The sequence below is a fragment of the Dendrobates tinctorius genome, unplaced genomic scaffold, assembly GCF_039654945.1.
Source record: "Dendrobates tinctorius isolate UK_male_01 unplaced genomic scaffold, ASM3965494v1 ptg000130l, whole genome shotgun sequence".
In the NCBI taxonomy this organism is placed as follows: domain Eukaryota; kingdom Metazoa; phylum Chordata; class Amphibia; order Anura; family Dendrobatidae; genus Dendrobates; species Dendrobates tinctorius.
In genome coordinates this window covers 1,470,441-1,489,078 of record NW_027361798.1, presented here as the reverse complement: position 1 = coordinate 1,489,078, position 18,638 = coordinate 1,470,441, and the positions used below count along the sequence as shown (strand labels likewise).

The 18,638-nt window shown below is 46.3% G+C and overlaps 1 protein-coding gene across 1 annotated transcript in view; it reads left to right on the top strand.

Annotated features, from left to right (window-relative positions):
• LOC141047912 (cytochrome P450 2C20-like) overlaps positions 1-18,638 on the top strand; it is a 110,507-nt gene that overhangs the window by 16,648 nt on the left and 75,221 nt on the right. The window contains exons 3-6 of the mRNA XM_073543232.1: positions 177-339; positions 776-916; positions 4,365-4,525; positions 15,211-15,384. Coding sequence (XP_073399333.1) covers positions 177-339; positions 776-916; positions 4,365-4,525; positions 15,211-15,384 — 639 coding nt within the window. The remainder of the gene's footprint in view (positions 1-176; positions 340-775; positions 917-4,364; positions 4,526-15,210; positions 15,385-18,638) is intronic.

Below are 18,638 nucleotides of genomic sequence, written 5' to 3'. Positions count from 1 at the left end.
AAACTCTTAATTAAAATTGGTGAAAGAATTTTAGTCTGAATTTCCATTTTTACGATCCTTACATTGTAATGAGGCTGTGAATTGTAAGTCCTGGTAATTTATAGAGATCCAATCTTAGGGAACGAAGAATGTATGGCAGCTGTTTATTAATTTATCAAATGTGTTTCCTCCATCAGCTCAGCCAAAAATACGGCTCCGTGTTCACCATCTGGAAATTGTCAGAACCTGTGGTCGTCCTGTGCGGCTACGAGACGGTGAAAGACGCTCTGATAAATCACGCCGAGCAGTTCAGTGCACGCCCCTACATCCCAGTGCTGTATGTCTCCACCGAGGGATACGGTGAGATTAAAGCTTCGTGTAGGATCTCTGTCAGTGTCTTCATCCTTCCTCTCAGAAATCAATTTAGAGTCATATAGTATATACAAAACAGGGGGTGGGGAGGAGGGAGATGAAGCTGCAGTAACAATCTCCTGGAAACAGGGCAAAGATAAGTTCACATGTACCATTATCAGCCCCGCTCTCCACTTTAGATTTTTCAGTGTAGAATGGTATTTTTTAAACTGTGAGGTCCCACACAATTCTGCATGAGGTTGCACATGCCTCCAAATAGGATAGACGAGGATGCTACACTAGGGGCATTGTGGCCGATATTGGGGCACTTTATCTGACTGTATGTCTTTAAGGCTTGTAAGGGGTATAATGGTAATGAGGTGAGGTGCTAGAAAGCTCTTGTTCTGTGTGAAGCCAGTAATGTCTCCATGTCCTTTCTCCTTAGGCGTTCATGGACCACGGTGGCGATCACTCCGTCGCTTCAGCATGACATCTCTCAGGAATTTTGGAATGGGGAAGAAGACCATGGAGCTGAGAGTATTGGCAGAGTCCAAATACCTGGTGCAGGCTTTGTCAGAGACAGGAGGTGGGTGATCTCCAAATATTCCAAAGTCTGATGTCAGCCAATAGGAGAGATGTCATGGATCTCAATGTCCATAAAGAAATTTGTATACGTTTGTTCCTTCATCTGATCTCTTTTTGGCAATGATGATTGATTTCTCTCAAAGATGCTCCCTATGCCCCCTCTCTCACAGATGCTACCTATGCCCCCTCTCTCACAGATGCTCCCTATGCCCCATCTCTCACAGATGTTCCCTATGCCCATCTCTCACAGATGCTCCCTATGCCCCCTCTCTCACAGATGCTCCCCATGCACCCCTCTCTCACAGATGCTTCCTATGCCCCCTCTCTCACAGATGCTCCCTATGCCCCCTCTCTCACAGATGTTCCCTATGTCCCCTCTCTCACAGATGCTCCCTATGCCCCCTCTCTCACAGATGTTCCCTATGCCCCCTCTCTCACAGATGTTCCCTATGCCCCATCTCTGACAGATGCTCCCCATGCACCCCTCTCTCACAGATTGCTCCCTATGCCCCCTCTCTCACAGATTGCTCCCTATGCCCCCTCTCTCACAGACGCTTCCTATGCCTCCTCTCTCACAGATGCTTCCTATGCCCCCTCTCTCACAGATGTTCCCTATGTCCCATCTCTGACAGATGCTCCCCATGCACCCCTCTCTCACAGATTGCTCCCTATGCCCCCTCTCTCACAGATTGCTCCCTATGCCCCCTCTCTCACAGATGCTTCCTATGCCTCCTCTCTCACAGATGCTTCCTATGCCCCCTCTCTCACAGATGCTCCCTATGTCCCCTCTCTCACAGATGCTCCCTATGTCCCCTCTCTCACAGATGCTCCCTATGCCCCCTCTCTCACAGATTGCTCCCTATGCCCCCTCTCTCACAGATGCTCCCCATGCCCCCTCTCTCACAGATACTCCCCATGCAACACTATATGTGTTGGAAAACTCCTGTTTGGGTGCACGGCAGGGCTCTGAAGGGAAGGAGCGCCATTTGACTTTTTGAACGCAAAATTGACTGGAATTGTGAGCAGACACCATGTCAGGTTTAGAGAGAACCTGATGTGCCTAAACAGTGTAATCCCCCCCCCAAAAGTGATGCTGTTTCGAAACTACACCCCTCAGGGAATTTATCTAGATGTGTTGTGAGCACCTTGAAGCCCCAGATGCGTCACAGAAGTTTATAATGTTGAAATGTGAAAAAATATTTTTTTCCTGCAAAAATGTTTTTAGGTTTTGCTCTTAATTTTTCTTTTTCACAAGGATAACTGGAGAAATATCACCATATATTTGTTGTGCAATTTTTTCTAATTACAACTATACATCATATGTGGTCAAAAACTACTTTTGAGGCACAGTTCAATGCTCAGAAGGGAAGAAACACCATATTGGAGTTCAGATTTTGCTGGAATGGTTTGTTGGAGCCATGTCACATTGGCAGAGCCCCTGAGGAGGAAGAACAGCAGAACCCCCATAAGTGACCTCCTTTTACAAACTACACCCCCCAACAAATTCATCAAGGAGTGCAGTGAGCATGTTTACACCACATGTGCCTCGCAGAAATTCATAACATTGGGCAGTAAAGAAAAAATAATTCAATTTTTACTGCTAAAATGTTGTTTAAGCTCCAAATTTTTATTTTTTCTAAGGGCTAAAAGGAAAAAATGGACCTCTCAATTTGATGTGCAATTTCTCCTGAGTACACCGATACCCTACATGTAATTGGTAACTACTTTTGAGGCATGGTGCAAAGCTCAGAAGGGAAGGAGTTCCATATTATTGTGTACATTTTAGTGTTATCATTTGCGAGTTCCATGATCCACTGGGAGAGCCCCCTCCCCATATGTGACCCCCTTTTACCAACTGCACCTCTCAATGATTTCATCTAGGGATTCAATTATCATATTGACGCCAAGTGTGTCACAATATTTTATACCATTGGGCAATGAAGAAAAAAATATGTTTTACCACAAACATTTTTTAGCCCTTGATTTTACATTTTTACATTGCGAAATGAGTAAAAATTGCATTAAAATTTGTCACACAATTTCTGCTGAGCATAGAAATACTGGATATGTGGCTGTAAAGTACTACTTAGCCACACAAAATCCTAGAATAATTTTCAAGCTCCATATACAGAGTCCCTAAGTGCTAGAAGAGCAGAATACTCCACTCAAGTGACCCTATTTTGGAAATTATACCCCTTTGGCAATTTATCTACAGATATAGTGGTGATTTGACTCCATCTGTGTCTTCCAGAAACAAGAAGCAGTGGATGTTGCTGACTGAAAATTGCAAATCTTCTATTCTAATGCCCAGTACGTTGTAGTGACCAGTACACTGTAGTGACCAGTACATTATGTCCTGCTTGTCCTTCTGGTGACATACACCCATATATTATGGGGGCTCTTATCGCTACAGAAATGCCAAACATGCGGATGCGAAATGTGTTTTAGACACACTATGGGGCTCTGAAGGGAGGATGCATTTGGATTTGGGAGTGTAGAGTTAGCTGGATTTCTATTGGGAGTTCAGGAGCCATACAGATTTTCCAGAGCCTTTGTACTAATAGTAACATAGAAGCTCCCTATATTTCCATTGACAGATGACAGACCTGAGTCGGGACTTGCTTCTTTTCTGGACTGAGATGAAGTTTTTTTTGGGAACATTTTACATAGCATTTGGGATCACATGTATTCTGCGATCTACGCTGAGCACTTACAACGGGGGTTTTATCTAAATTTCAGCATGATGTGATATGGATGAAACCTCCGAGAGATCCATTCACTATAATCAGGCAATAGTTTTATACTGGACACCGTCTCGCCTCTGTCCAGCGTTGTCCTTCTTTTCTGAAATGCACAAAACTGTGGCAGGCTGCATATTTGTGCAAGCCTAAAAAGACTTAGACCGCTGGATAGCAGGCCAGATGGCGTCCACAGTGCCTCCATTTGCTTCCATTATAGGGAATCTTCCACTGGGGGTTCCGTCGGAATCACGTAGTTCAGAGATTTACATGGAAACCCCGGTGAAAGTGCTCAGTGCAGAGCACAGGATAAATATGGGCCGAGCCTTACTGCGATCTTTGGGAGGCAGAAAGAACAAATCACCAGCAATCAGACTGCTCCCCATGCCCCCTCATTCACAGACTGCTCTTCATACCCCCTCATTCACAGACTGATCCCCAATTCTTAGCTTCATCAATTCTGAATAGTCCTTATACCAAGGCTGTGGGTATCTGGACCAGAGTCTGCTGCATCTACAGTTAGTCTTGGATTTTGGCAGTCCATCAATACCTCTGTGGGTCTCTCGGCATCAACTCCCTGCCACTGTCTGCCCTGCTTAGACATTATTATGCCAGGTTGCATCAGCCTCTAAGTATGGATATTCCAAAGAACGAGAATAGTAGGATGATAAGCGGAGGTCACTTCATGATGTTCTTGCTTTCTCTCCACAGGAAAACCCTTTAACCCGGTAATGTTCCTGGGCAGCGCTGTGGGAAACATTGTCAGTTCTGTGCTATTTGGGGAGCACTTTGATTACAAGGACAAGAAGCTGCAAGAACTTCTTACATCTACGTCCAGACATATTAAAGGATTCTCATCTCTGCTAAACACGGTGATGTATGATTATATTATGGGGCCATTTTCTTCAGAGCTTAAGGCTGTTCCATTTTTTTTTATGATAGAATCACATTGTATGATGTCATTACTAGAGATAAGCGAATATTTCAATTTTCGTTTCATTTGATTGTGGTTTACTTCTGCTCTGCTGAAACACATGGAAGATGGGCGTGGTAGTATCAGTCTGTATAAAATAATCCAAAGATTCAAGTGATAGTGATGTGCTAAACCTGCATAGTCAGAGTGATTTATAGAGAGGAACTGTAGTTGCAGATCTAGTGTGATATATATTGGATGGGTGGACTTGCGCAGTTAGTGTTATATATTGTGAAGTGCTGGGCTTGTATAGTCAGTGTGATATATATGTGATATATATTGGGTAGGTGGACTTGCATAGTTAGTGTTATATATAGGGAGGTGCTGGGACTCCATAGTAAGTGTAATTTATAGGGAGGTGGTGGATCTTCATAGACTATGTGATTATATAAGGAGGTGCTGGGCTTGCATATTCAGTGTGCTATATAGGGAGGTGCTAGGCCTGCATAGTCAATGTGATACATAGGAAGGTGCTCGACCTGTATAGTAAGTGTGATATATTGGGTGGGTGGACTTGCATAGTTAGTATTATATATAGGGAGGTGCTGGGCCTGCATATTCAATATGATATATAGGGAGGTACTGGGCCTAAATATCAGTGTGATCTATGGGAAGGTACTGGACCTGTTTAGTTAGTGTGATATATATTGGATGGATGGACTTGTGTAGCTAATGTTATATATGTGAAGGTGCAGGACCTGCATATTCAGTGTTATATATAGGGAGGTCCATTAAAAAAAGACATAGAAGAATTGGGAGAGATAAATGATGACAGATGGGAATCTATTTTAGAATATGTGCCTAAGATCTCTATGAGCGAACCTGGGAGGATGTCTCAACTATACGTGATTCATAGAGCTTACAGAACTCCCGATAGTCTGTTCAAGATGGGTTTGAGGTCTGATTCCGAGTGTCCACGATGTTCGCAGGAACAGGCAGACATGCTGCACATGCTGTGGTATTGCCCTAGATTGTCTACCTTCTGGACAGTTGTATTGAATCGGATTGAATTGATATATAGGTGTCTAATTCCCAGAGACTAGAGTTGAGCGAAACGGGTCGAAAAATTTCAAAAGTCGCCGACTTTTGGCAAAGTCAGGTTTCATGAAATGAAACCCGACCCTAGGATGAGGTCGGCCACGAGGTCGGCGACTTAAGCGCCAAAGTCGCGTTTCAAAAGTTTGTTTTGCGCTCTTTTTCAGCCAATCAGGATCCACGGACACTGTGGGCAACGTGATGACATAGGCAGGGGTCACCACCATCTTTCAGAAGGGCATGCAAGTGATTAGCTTGCTTTGGTGGGCATCACAGGGGGTATAAAAGGGCGTGCACGCCGACCGCCATGTTACTCATGCTGATCTCAGAATAGGGAGAGCTGCTGCTGATGATGATTTTGTAGGGAGAGCGTTAGGCAGGGAAGAAGACACGAAAAACTGCTTCTGCTGCTAGCGATTTTGCCTTTACAACACACCAGTCACTGTATGTGCAGTGCAAGTGGAGGCTATATTTTGCTGGATCAGCGGTGTTGATTGTTAGGCTGCCTTCTAAGGCTTCCTGATGGCTGCATTGCTGTTTACCTACTGCTCTGCAAACTGCTTTTTTAAAAGCAATCCAAATTTTTTTTTTTGTCCTGGTGAGGTACTGAGCGTGCATTTTTTCACACAATACAGCGGTGCACACTCCTCACACAGTACCGTGTAACGGCCGTTATCACAGCCACAGTGAAGCTATCTGTGTGTCACTCTGTAAGGATAAGTCGAGGACATGTTCCGTTCTTACAGACCTGCACCTTCTAGTTTTGTCTAGCTTTCAAACAGTTAAATATATTTGCTGTTTGATCACATTCAAAACTATAGAGAGACAGCGTGAGTCAGTCCGTATACTTAAAAAACACGGAGCTTGACAATTTTATGTACACCGGACAGCCGTGTACGTACGCGCTCCTCTCTCAGTACCATGTAACGGCTGTTATCATGTCCACAGTGAAGCTATCTGTGTGTTGCTCTGTAAGGATAAGTCGAGGACATGTTCCGTTCTTACAGACCTACACTCTAGGGAGATTCCTATTCTGCCCAATTCTATATACACCTTGTAGTTTGTCATACACTAGCCAATTTCTGCCTGTGACATAGCGGTGTGATATTCACTGGGTCTCACACAATCCAAAAGTGTCCAGTGTCCACAAGTGTGTGCTGAAATTCAAAATCTCCGTTATCCTCTAGTGACATTTTTCACACCTGCGACATTAAGCCTGTGACATAGCGCTGTGATATTCAGTGGGCCTCACACAATCCAAAAGTGTCCAGTGTCCACAAGTGTGTGCAGAAATTCAAAATCTCTGTTATCCTCTAGTGACATTTTTCACACCTGCGACATCGAGCCAGTGACATAGCGCTGTGATATTCAGTGGGCTTCACACAATCCAAAAGTGTCCAGTGTCCACAAGTGTGTGCAGAAATTCAAAATCTCCGTTATCCTCTAGTGACATTTTTCACACCTGCGACATCGAGCCTGTGACATAGCGCTGTGATATTCACGGGGCCTCACACAATCCAACAGTGTCCACAAGTGTGTTCAGAAATTCTACATCTCCCCTGTCCTATAGTGACATTTTTCACACCTGCGACATTGAGCCTGTGACATAGCGGTGTGATATTAACTGGGCCTCACACAATCCAACAGTGTCCACAAGTGTGTTCAGAAATTCTACATCTCCCCTGTCCTATAGTGACATTTTTCACACCTACCACATTGAGCCTGTGACATAGCGGTGTGATATTAACTGGGCCTCACACAATCCAACAGTGTCCACAAGTGTGTTCAGAAATTCTACATCTCTCCTGTCCTATAGTGACATTTTTCACACCTACGACATTGAGCCTGTGACATAGAGGTGTGATATTAACTGGGCCTCACACAACAGTGTCCACAAGTGTGTTCAGAAATTCTACATCTCCCCTGTCCTATAGTGACATTTTTCACACCTGCGACATTGAGCCTGTGACATAGCGGTGTGATATTCACTGGGCCTCACACAATCCAACAGTGTCCACAAGTGTGTTCAGAAATTCTACATCTCCCCTGTCCTATTGTGACATTTTTCACACCTACGACATTGAGACTGTGACATAGCGGTGTGATATTAACTGGGCCTCACACAATCCAACAGTCTCCACAAGTGTGTTCAGAAATTTTACATCTCCCCTGTCCAATAGTGACATTTTTCACACCTGCGACATTGAGCCTGTGACATAGCAGTGTGATATTCACTGGGCCTCACACAATCCAACAGTATCCACAAGTGTGTTCAGAAATTCTACGTCTCCCCTGTCCTATATACACCTTGTACCTTGTTTTACATTACTATATAGTTTGTGGAATTTTGTGTACATTTTTACCAAAAATGAGGAAGGCTGGTGGAAGAGGCCGTGGAATTGGGCGGGGGGTTGCCAGCTGGTAATGATGGTGTTGGTGTTGGATCTGATGATAGTGGCAAAAGCAAAATAGGACCGAATGCAGGAGGTGTTGAGCCTGCGTCATCGTCTGGCTCCACAAGGCCTCGAAGGCTTAGTTTTCTAGGAGTTGGCAAACTGATTTTAAAGCCAGAGCTTCAGGAAAAAGTTTTGTCTTACATTGCTGACTCAGCCTCCAGCTCTATCGCCTCCTCTTCTGAAGTTGTAAAAAATAAAAGCACTGAGTCATCTTTGGAGGCTCATGTTCATGAACCACACCTTTCCTTGTGTCCTTCACCCCAACCAAGATTGAAGGATGATGCAGGCCATACAACTGATTACTCCATGGAGCTGTTTTCACATACCATGCCTGGATTATCAAGTGAAATGGTGAATTACCCAGGCCAAGATGAATCTGACATGGAGTGCACTGATGCACAGCCACTGCTAGATGATTCTGCTGGTACATTCAGTCAGAGCACTACATTGTCCTCGCAGTGTAATGAGCCAGATTCTGACCCTGATGAGACTCAGGTGCCCCTTCCCGCATACTATACCACCATACACGGTGACACAGAGGAAGGTGCACATGACCTTGAAGAGGAGGTGATGGATGACCCAGTTGTTGACCCAGATTGGCATCCATTGGGGGAAGAGGGTGCTGCTTCCAATAGCTCAGATGAGGAGGAGGAGCATCCACTGCAGACATCGACATCGCAACAGCTGTTATCTGGCAGGCCCGGAGCACTCCAAAGACAGGTTCCAAAAATCAAAAGAGTTGCTGGACAGCTTGTCCAGACGGTCAAAATAGCACAGAGTGCTAGGCCGCAAAATGTCTTCCAAAGTAGGAAGAGTGCAGTGTGGCACTTTTTGAACAAAATCCTCATGATCAGGCCAAGGTTATCTGTAAGAAGTGCGCAAAGATCTTTAGCCGAGGGAAAAATCTGAAAAATTTGAATACCTGTTGCATGCTTAGACATTTAACCAGCATGCACTTGCAAGCGTGGACACAACACCAAACCTCAAGTACCACATGTGCAACTGATCACAAAGAAGGTAGTCAGCAACGCTACATTGTTTCCCCCACTGTAAGCCCACCGGTTAGCACAGCAGAAATACTGAATCTAGGCCATCAGAAAAAACACCAACTCCATCACCATCATCAACCCTCTCTCAGTCCGCCCTGTCCACCGCTAGTTCCACCATATGCAGCTCTCAAGTCCAGCTCACCCTCCCAGAGACTATGAATAGGTCAAGAAAGTACTCAGTCTCTCATCCGCGTACACTGGGTTTGAACGCCCACATTGCCAAACTAATCTCGTTAGAGATGTTACCCTATCGGTTGGTGGAAAGCGCAGCTTTCCGCGAACTCATGGCCTATGCAGTACCACGCTATGACCTACCCAGTCGCCACTTCTTCACTCGCAAAGCCATCCCAGCCCTCCACCATCATGTGAAAGACCGCATTGTCCATGCACTCAAGCAGTCAGTGAGTGGAAAGGTGCACCTCACAACAGATGCATGGTCCAGTCGGCATGGCCAAGGCCGTTACGTGTCCATCACTGCGCACTGGTTTAATGTGGTGGATGCAGGGTCCACAGGGGACAGCGGTGGTGGGACAGTGCTGCCTAGCCCACGGTATAGGAAATAGTTGGCTGTAGGCGCTCGACCCTCCTCCTCCTCCAAAAGCGAAAGCTCGTCCACAGAGTGCAGTCGTACGAGCACTCCATCTGCAGCTGCTACTGTTGCACACGAGGTGTCCCCCTATCGAGCAGCTAGTGGAAAGCGTCAGCAGGCTGTGTTGCAGATGATGTGGCTGGGCAGTATACATCTTGAGGCAGGCAAGGTAGTTAGTGATAACGGCCGTAATTTTGTGGCAGCCATAGCCCTTTCAAAACTCAGCCACATACCTTGCTTGGCTCACACCTTGAACCTGGTGGTGCAGTGCTTCCTCAACAATTATCCGGAGTTAACAGCCCTGCTCCAGAAGGTGCGAAGACTGTGCGCGCACATCCGCCGGTCGCCTGTACACTCCATTCGTATGCAGAAGCTGCAGCGATTGCTCCACCTTCCCAACCACCGCCTCATTATCGACATTGCAACAAGGTGGAACTCTACCCTGCACATGGTTGAGTGGCTGTGCGAACAGAGGCAGGCCATAATGCATTTGTGGGAGGATACACGGCCAGGCACTTTGAGAGCAGACATGGAGTTGACTGGTGTGCAGTGGTCGAAGCTGAAAGACCTCTGTAAAGTCCTTCAGTGTTTTGAGGAAGGCACACGGCTGATAAGCGCAGACGACGCCATCCTAAGCATGAGCATCCCACTTATGCGTCTGCTCATGCAAACTTTGACGCACCTTAAGGAGCAGGCATCTGCAGCCAATGTTGACGAGGTGGAAGAGGAGGAGGGAATCCTTGATGACATTCAGCCATTGTCTGCTCAGGGACCTGTCCTGGACGAGGTGGAGGAAGAAGAGGAGGAGGAGGATGATGATGGGGATGATTACTTAAGGGAGGAGGATACATCTCATGGGGCAAGTGAAAATGTTGGCGTGGCAAGGTCTGGTACAGGGTTTGTGTGTGACTGGAGGGATGATGATTTGCCAGAAAGTGCTCCTCCAACCAGCACTCGCAGTGCATCATTGACACCGGGAACATTGGCCCACATGTCAGATTATGCCTTGCAGATCCTAAAAAGGGACCCCCGCATTGCCAAAATGATGAACGATGACGACTACTAGTTGGCCAGCATCCTGGATCCACGCTATAAAGGCAAATTACAAAACATCACGCCACAGGAGAACCTTGACCTAATATTGGCTACTAAACAAGCAACTCTGGTTAACCGGTTGGTTGAGGCATTCCCAGCACACAGCAGCAGAGATGGTTCTCACACGAGCCGTACGGGCCGGGGGCAGCTTGGCAGAGGTGTTCGTGGTGCACACAGCAGAAGTGGCGTTGGAGACAGGGGTTTCATGACAATGTTGTGGACTGATTTTTCAAGTACCGCTCACACAACTGGTAATACTGCATCGATGGAAAGTGACAGGAGACAGCAGTTGTCAACTATGGTTACAAACTACTTTTCCTCCCATATCGATGTTCTCCCGCACAGGTCATTCCCCTTTGACTATTGGGCCGCTAAACTGGACACCTGGCCTGAATTGGCACAATATGCCTTACAGGGGCTCGCTTGCCCAGCTGCAAGTGTGCTATCGGAAAGAGTCTTCAGTGCAGCTGGATCAATCCTGACAGAAAAAAGGACCCGTCTGTCAACCCAAAATGTGGATGATCTAACCTTCACTAAAATGAACCATGCATGGGTTTCCAAGGATTTTGTCTCACCTTCCCTTGATGATGCATAGGTTGCAAGAAAAATGGCTTGCTTTGGTCCTCCTCCTATTCCGCGAACTTGACCTATTTCGCCTTTTGCAGCAGCTGAATGTCCCACATCAACATATGCCACTTTGTAAACCACCCTAACTGGGCTGCCCCCCCCCCCTTGGTCGGGGTCACCACCTAGCGCACGAAACCGTGCGAGTGCCGTTGCCCTGGACAGGTGGGTAGGCCGACTCTTGGGCGCGGGCACTGGCACAGGGTCCCTCATAGTGCAATCAAGTGTCTCTGACGATGGTGGTGCACAGCCGCCGTCAGACACACCGCCGTACTATGAGGGGCCCAGTGCCAGTACCGACGCCCACGAGTGGGCCCCCCTTGCTTGGGCAGGGCCCCAGCATTTGCAATCTTTACCTCTCCCTGCTCCTCCGCTGTTTAGTCTGGGCTGTCAAATCCATACTGGGCCTGACACCATCTGAGCCTGCCTCCTGATCTATAGACATATATTTTGAATGTGTACACTATGCTATCCATACATGTTATCCGGGGATACGGTACCCTTTCTAACCTTTGTGCAATCACGTGTAATCCATACTGGGCATGACACCATCTGAGCCTGCCTCCTGATCTATAGACATATATTTTTAATGTGTACACTATGCTATCCATACATGTTATCCGGGGATACGGTACCCTTTCTCACCTTTGTGCAATCACGTGTAATCCATACTGGGCATGACACCATCTGAGCCTGCCTCCTGATCTATAGACATATATTTTGAATGTGTACTCTATGCTATCCATACATGTTATCCAGGGATACGGTACCCTTTCTCACCTTTGTGCAATCACGTTTAATCCATACTGGGCCTGACACCGTCTGAGCCTGCCTCCTGATGTATAGACATATATTTTGAATGTGTACACTATGCTATCCATACATGTTATCCGGGGATACGGTACCCTTTCTCACCTTTGTGCAATCACGTGTAATCCATACTGGGCCTGACACCGTCTGAGCCTGCCTCCTGATGTATAGACATATCTTTTGAATGTGTACGCTATCCATACATGTTATCCGGGGATACGGTACCCTTTCTCACCTTTGTGCAATCACGTGCAATCCATACTGGGCCTAACACCATCTGAGCCTGCCTCCTGATCTATAGACATATATTTTGAATGTGTACGCTATCCATACATGTTATCCGGGGATACGGTACCCTTTCTCACCTTTGTGCAATCACGTGTAATCCATACTGGGCCTGACACTGTCTGAGCCTGCCTCCTGATCTATAGACATATATTTTGAATGTGTACACTATGCTATCCATACATGTTATCCGGGGATACGGTACCCTTTCTCACCTTTGTGCAATCACGTGTAATCCATACTGGGCATGACACCATCTGAGCCTGCCTCCTGATCTATAGATATATATTTTGAATGTGTACACTATGCTATCCATACATGTTATCCGGGGATACGGTACCCTTTCTCACCTTTGTGCAATCACGTGCAATCCATACTGGGCCTAACACCGTCTGAGCCTGCCTCCTGATGTATAGACATATATTTTGAATGTGTACGCTATCCATACATGTTATCCGGGGATATGGTACCCTTTCTCACCTTTGTGCAATCACGTGTAATCCATACTGGGCGTGAGAACGGCTGGCGAGCTGTTAAGCAAGCTACAGCACCTGTGGTTTGCACACGTAAGTTTTTCATTTTTTTCAGGAATGACGGTTAGGCCTAATTCCGGAACTGCGGTTGACCTGCACTTACTGGGAAATCATCGTTCGCGGGTAATAATTGTAATCCCAGATCCCCATCACTAACGTTGTTCAGCGGGTTATCTGCACCTGTAAGCGACAAACGCTGGCCCTTTCAGTGTAGCGCACATGCAGCCACAGACATGTAAGGGCATGACACACCAGTTATTGGCCAATCTCACGTGCCAGAGCCTCGCGTGTCCCTCTGGTAAGCCGGACTCGGACCGCAGGGCATGACGGAGTCTCGTTCGTTAACGGAATTAAGCTTGCAATGTGTGCATCTTTTTTGTTGCTGGATGGTTGAGGTTGCCCGTGTTGAGTCAAATTACGCCGCAGGCTCCACTCCTGGTGGTGCCCTTCTGGACATTCCTTTAAGGTTCAGCTTTGCAACCATACTGCCCACGTAAAACAAACACTTTGCCTTCATTAACGCTGTTTGGAGGGTCGTGACTCGTGGGAATAACGCCGCCCAATCAGTTAACCTGCTAGAGAGATCCTTCGTTGCTCCCAAGCATGACATCACACTCCCTAGGAGGAAGGTAATGCCACTGTGGCGACCGTACTCCTGGGGGCGACACAAGTGCACTGATGCCCAGCCACTGCTCAATGAATCTGCTGGTACATTGACCCAGACCACTACATTCCCCTCGCACGCTACACGACCTGAATCTGACCCTGATGAAACTCAGGTTACCCTTCCCATATACAGTTCCATCTTACACGGTGAAGATGGGGACGACGAGGAGTCCAGACTAGTACAGGGATTCCCTAGCGAGGAGACTTATTTGATTGTTTTCAATGTTGGGACAGTAATTTTTGGGGAGCACTATACTCTGGAGAATGATAGATGGGGCCCACCATACACTGGAACATTCCAAAGGTGGACATCAGACACTGGAGCAGCATTTACAGGGCCCATTATACACTAGAGCATTAGAAATGGGGCCCATTATGTTTGGAGCATTATTTGGGCCCATAAGACAGTGGAGCTTCATCCATGGGGACCAACATATACTGTAGCATTATGTGGAGCTCATCATATACTGTTTCAAACATTATATGGGACCAATGATTCTGTATGGAGAAATAGATGGGCCTTGTCATGAGATGTAAAAAGTGAAGTATTTTTCATTGTACTATACCGCTATTTCTCTGCCGTATCGGAGCATGATGAGTTGTGGTATGTGTTAAAGGGGCGCTCTTTCGCCCAGGGCACATGAAAACCTGGAGCCAGCCCTACCCCCCCACAACTGTAGCCAAATAACCCCCATTTTTCAGTGTGTAACTAGTATTATGAAGTAAATTAAGGTTGACAAGCTTAAGTAAGAAGAATTGATGCTTTTAGCATTCAAATGGGCACTGTAGGTGTGTTTCCTGTCCTCCTCTCACTGCCGACTTTAATTCTCCATTGACTTACATTGAGTTTCGTGTTTCGGTCGGATCCCCGACTTTTCCCTATAGTCAGACGATTTTGCTCGACCCGACTTTTGGAAAAGTCGGGTTTCATGAAACGAAACTCGACCCTAAAAAGCAAAAGTCGCTCAACTCTATTCCCCACCCCTGCATTAGACTAATGTCATCTCATACATCGACAGGTTCAGCCAACAGTGTAATGAGTATGAGAGCCCGGAAGAATTTATTGTCGGAGAAATCATTGCTCTGGCATGGTCGAATTCAGATTACCAATCAAATTGTCTCATGGAATTAAGCCACTACTAGTCTGGTGATGGCTCTTTCATAGAGAACACAAGAGCAAACCACAAGGAGCACTCCTATATTTGCGAGAGCTGGTAAAATAACTGCTGACCCGAATGGTCAGCCGAACCATAGCTGACAGGCATCTAATATACTTTACTCTGGCTAGTTATTTGGGGCCACACAGCCGACTTCATCGATTGCCCAGATTAGTCAAATTGGTGCCCAGGCTCTTCATTTACAAAGGTGTAGAGGGAACAAATCTCCTACTTGTCACCATTTTTCCTGCTTGAATTCCTCATCTATTTCATCTCCTCCTACAGGTCTGCAATATTTTCCCGATCCTCCTGAAGTTTCCGATCATCAAGCAGAGAGTCTTTAAAGAAAGTGAATTTCTCAAAAAGTTTGTCACAAAGTACATACAGCAGCACAAAAAGACTCTGAATCCGGAGGCACCGCGGGACTTCATAGATTTTTTCCTGCTGAAGATAAAGGAGGTAACGGGAATCAGATGAGGCTGCTGAAAAGCCTTTATAACAATATCGATGTTAAGTGGGGGAGTGTTACAAGCCAAAAATTACACGGGCAATGGGGAAGAAACTAAGAGAGGGAAGTTCCCAATCCCTTACATGAGCAGTCAGTTCCCATTCGTCCTCCTGTGCCTCACATCGCACAAGCCAACGGTCACAGTCTGAAGAGTGGTTTCCACTCTCCAACTTTGTATACGCATAAAAAAGGTCTCCAAAGCAGAACTGCTCTGTTGTGATGGTTGTGCACTGGTACTTGTAGTCCTTAATGTGCAGATTAACAAAAAAGTCTAGGAATATGATGACTGAAATTAGGTTGACCTGCACTGGTGGACCACAAGTACCAGTGGACAACTATTGTAACAAAGCTGTTCTGCTTTAAAGACATTTTTATCCTTAAGTGTGAATAAAGTCTGGAAACAGCCTGTCACGGGGTTACCGCGACAGTGTGGAGCCAGAAGATCGCAGTGTCTGATTGCTTCTACTCTGGTGCCGAGAAGAAGCACTTCTTCATATTAATTATGTTAATTTCTTCTTGCAAAACAGGGGTTAATCAGTCATGTTGGAAATACCTGTGATCAAAGCTGAGCTCCGTAAGCTACTCCCTTCCTCTTTATAGTCTGGGCTCCGTTACTAATACTTGTCAGAGCTAGCATTTGCTGCATTTCTATCGGTGGGAGAGGAGTACATATGTGGCTTGTACGCATGGTAATTCCTTATCCTTTTCTGCTTTTGCTTATTCCCCTAACTCCACGCCCCGGTGCATTCCTCTGTTATATGTGAGTGAATATTTAGTATGCCTGTAGTTTTCTGTTAACCCTTATTTGTGTTGCCCTGTTTGTCAGGTTGGTGTACTATGGTGAACAGTAGCGCCCCTCTTCCCTGGGTGGAGGAAGAAAACAGAAGGAGGGCTAACCCAGGAGATAAGGCTAAGGTGGAGGCCCCGGCATCTTCGCCATCTGAAGTATCTCGGGGTAGAAGTGTGAGCTAGGGCACCCCCTAGTGTTATAGACAGGGAAGCAGCTCCTTGTCCTGGGTTACTCGACAGCTGTGTCATGATACAGGCATTCTGATTGTGACCATTTGCTTGTGTGATGTGAGGCACAGGAGAATGAAAAAGCCAAATCATAAAAGTGAACTACTATGCATCAAATTGATGCTTAGAGGGGTTAGAACATTGTGTCCCCACTCACCATCCCCGGGTCCAACATTGAGTCACAACTGGTCAACACTACGGTGTCTTTTATTGTCTGCACACTGACAGCAACCAATCAGTGACATCAGCAGCTCATGCTGCCTATTCGGGCAGAGGCACTGACCTCGTTGATTGACTAGACCACCTTTGATGTGACGTCAGTGCTGCAAACAATAACTAATATGGGATAAGAAAAATTATTCTGACAAAAAGTATCCCTTCAGGATGTGGAAAATCAATCTGATGAAAGGATCCAGTAGATGATAATCGTTATGATACACAAATGAAAGGAGAACGTCCGCAATCATTCAAATAAAAGGAATCATAGGGATATATGAGGAATCGTTCTGGAGAATGTTACATAGAATCATAGAGTTGGAAGGGACCTCCTGGGCCATCTGGTCCAACCCCCTGCTCAAAGCAGGATTCGCTAAATCATCCCAGTCAGATGTCTGTCCAGCCTCTGTTTGAAGACTTCCATTGAAGGAGAACTCACCACTTCTCGTGGCAGCTTGTTCCACTCATTGAGCACTCTAACTGTCAAAAAGTTTTTTCTAATATCTAATCTGTTTCTCCTCCCATTCAGTTTCATCCCATTGCTTCTAGTCTTTCCTTGTGCAAATGAGAATAAAGTTGATCCTTCTACAATGTGACAGCCCTTTAGATATTTGTAGACAGCTATTAAGTCTCCTCTCAGTCTTCTCTTTTGCAAACTAAACAATCCCAAATCCTGCAACCTGTCATGATCTGACAGTTTTAAACTTGACAAAGTGAATTTTTTTTACTTTGTCAAGTGCAAAGTGTGACGTGATTGCCCCCGGTGGCCATTAGAATTATCACACATGGTGTCTTTCATTCTAAGTTGCCCGGTGGTGGGGAGTGGTATCGCACCTTAGTGTTAGGTTTAATTGGTAATTATAAATCAGGTGTTAGGCTCTATAAATGAGTCTCAGGGTATGCAATCATTGTTGGTGATAGTTGTTCATTTGCAACCAACCTTGGTGGTGGAAGGAGCTGGAGAGATTGCTCAGCTCAATCTGAGTCCTGGTGTGGAAGGAGTCACAGAAGGGAGTTCTTTGCAGCGCTGACTGAACTTGGGTGCAGCTATTCAGGAGGAAGGCTGCAGTCGGTTGCTGGACTCTGTGCTGGAGCATTTGCACAGAGAGAGCTAAGTTTTCTATTTCCCCTGTTTGTGACTTTCCTTATGTGTGATCTAGTGCAGTGGTGGGATTAGTTTCCGCACCGGCCAATGCCCTAGCGAGGGACTAGGTTCAGCGCGAGTCAGGGCATAAGGTTCGCGTGCGGCGACAGGTTCGGAGCCTGTATAGGGATTGTAAGGAGTGCAGGGACGCTGCTTCAGGGGAGCTCAGGAGGTCTCCATGTCCCTATTCCCTATTACAGGGCCCATCACTGTAATTGTTCCTGTGTTTCCCCTTATTGTTTAAATTCGCCAGCTGGAGGCGGGGTATCCAGTTTTACGTGTACTTTAAATTCGCCAGCTGGAGGCGGTGTATCCGGCTGCACGTCCCGGTATTATTTAAATTCGCCCTGCTGGAGGCGCTGTATCCAGGGTCACGTGTGTCCTAAATTCACCCTGCTGGAGGCGCTGTATCCAGTCACACGTTGACCGTTACATTATCACCAACCATAACATTTTTTCTTTTCTACTGAGCTATGGACCTAATGCAAACCTTTACCCAGGTACTGCAGACCTTTACTGAAGAGATTAGGGGGCTGCGCGGTGAGATGGTGCAGCAACTGCAGCTGTTGGTGGGCTTTGGAGGTTTGATTCAGGCACAGGCTCAGCCAGAACCCAAGATATCTCTCCCAGACCGGTTTTCTGGAGGGAGAGATCAATTCTTGGTATTTCAGCAAGCCTGTAAATTATATTTCAGGCTGCGCCCTCGTTCTTCAGGGAGCGAAGAGCAACGGGTGGGAATCATTATGTCCCTTTTGAAGGGGGATCCCCAATCCTGGGCCTTCTCCCTGCCGGACGATTCACCATCTTTAGAGTCCGTGGACGAGTTTT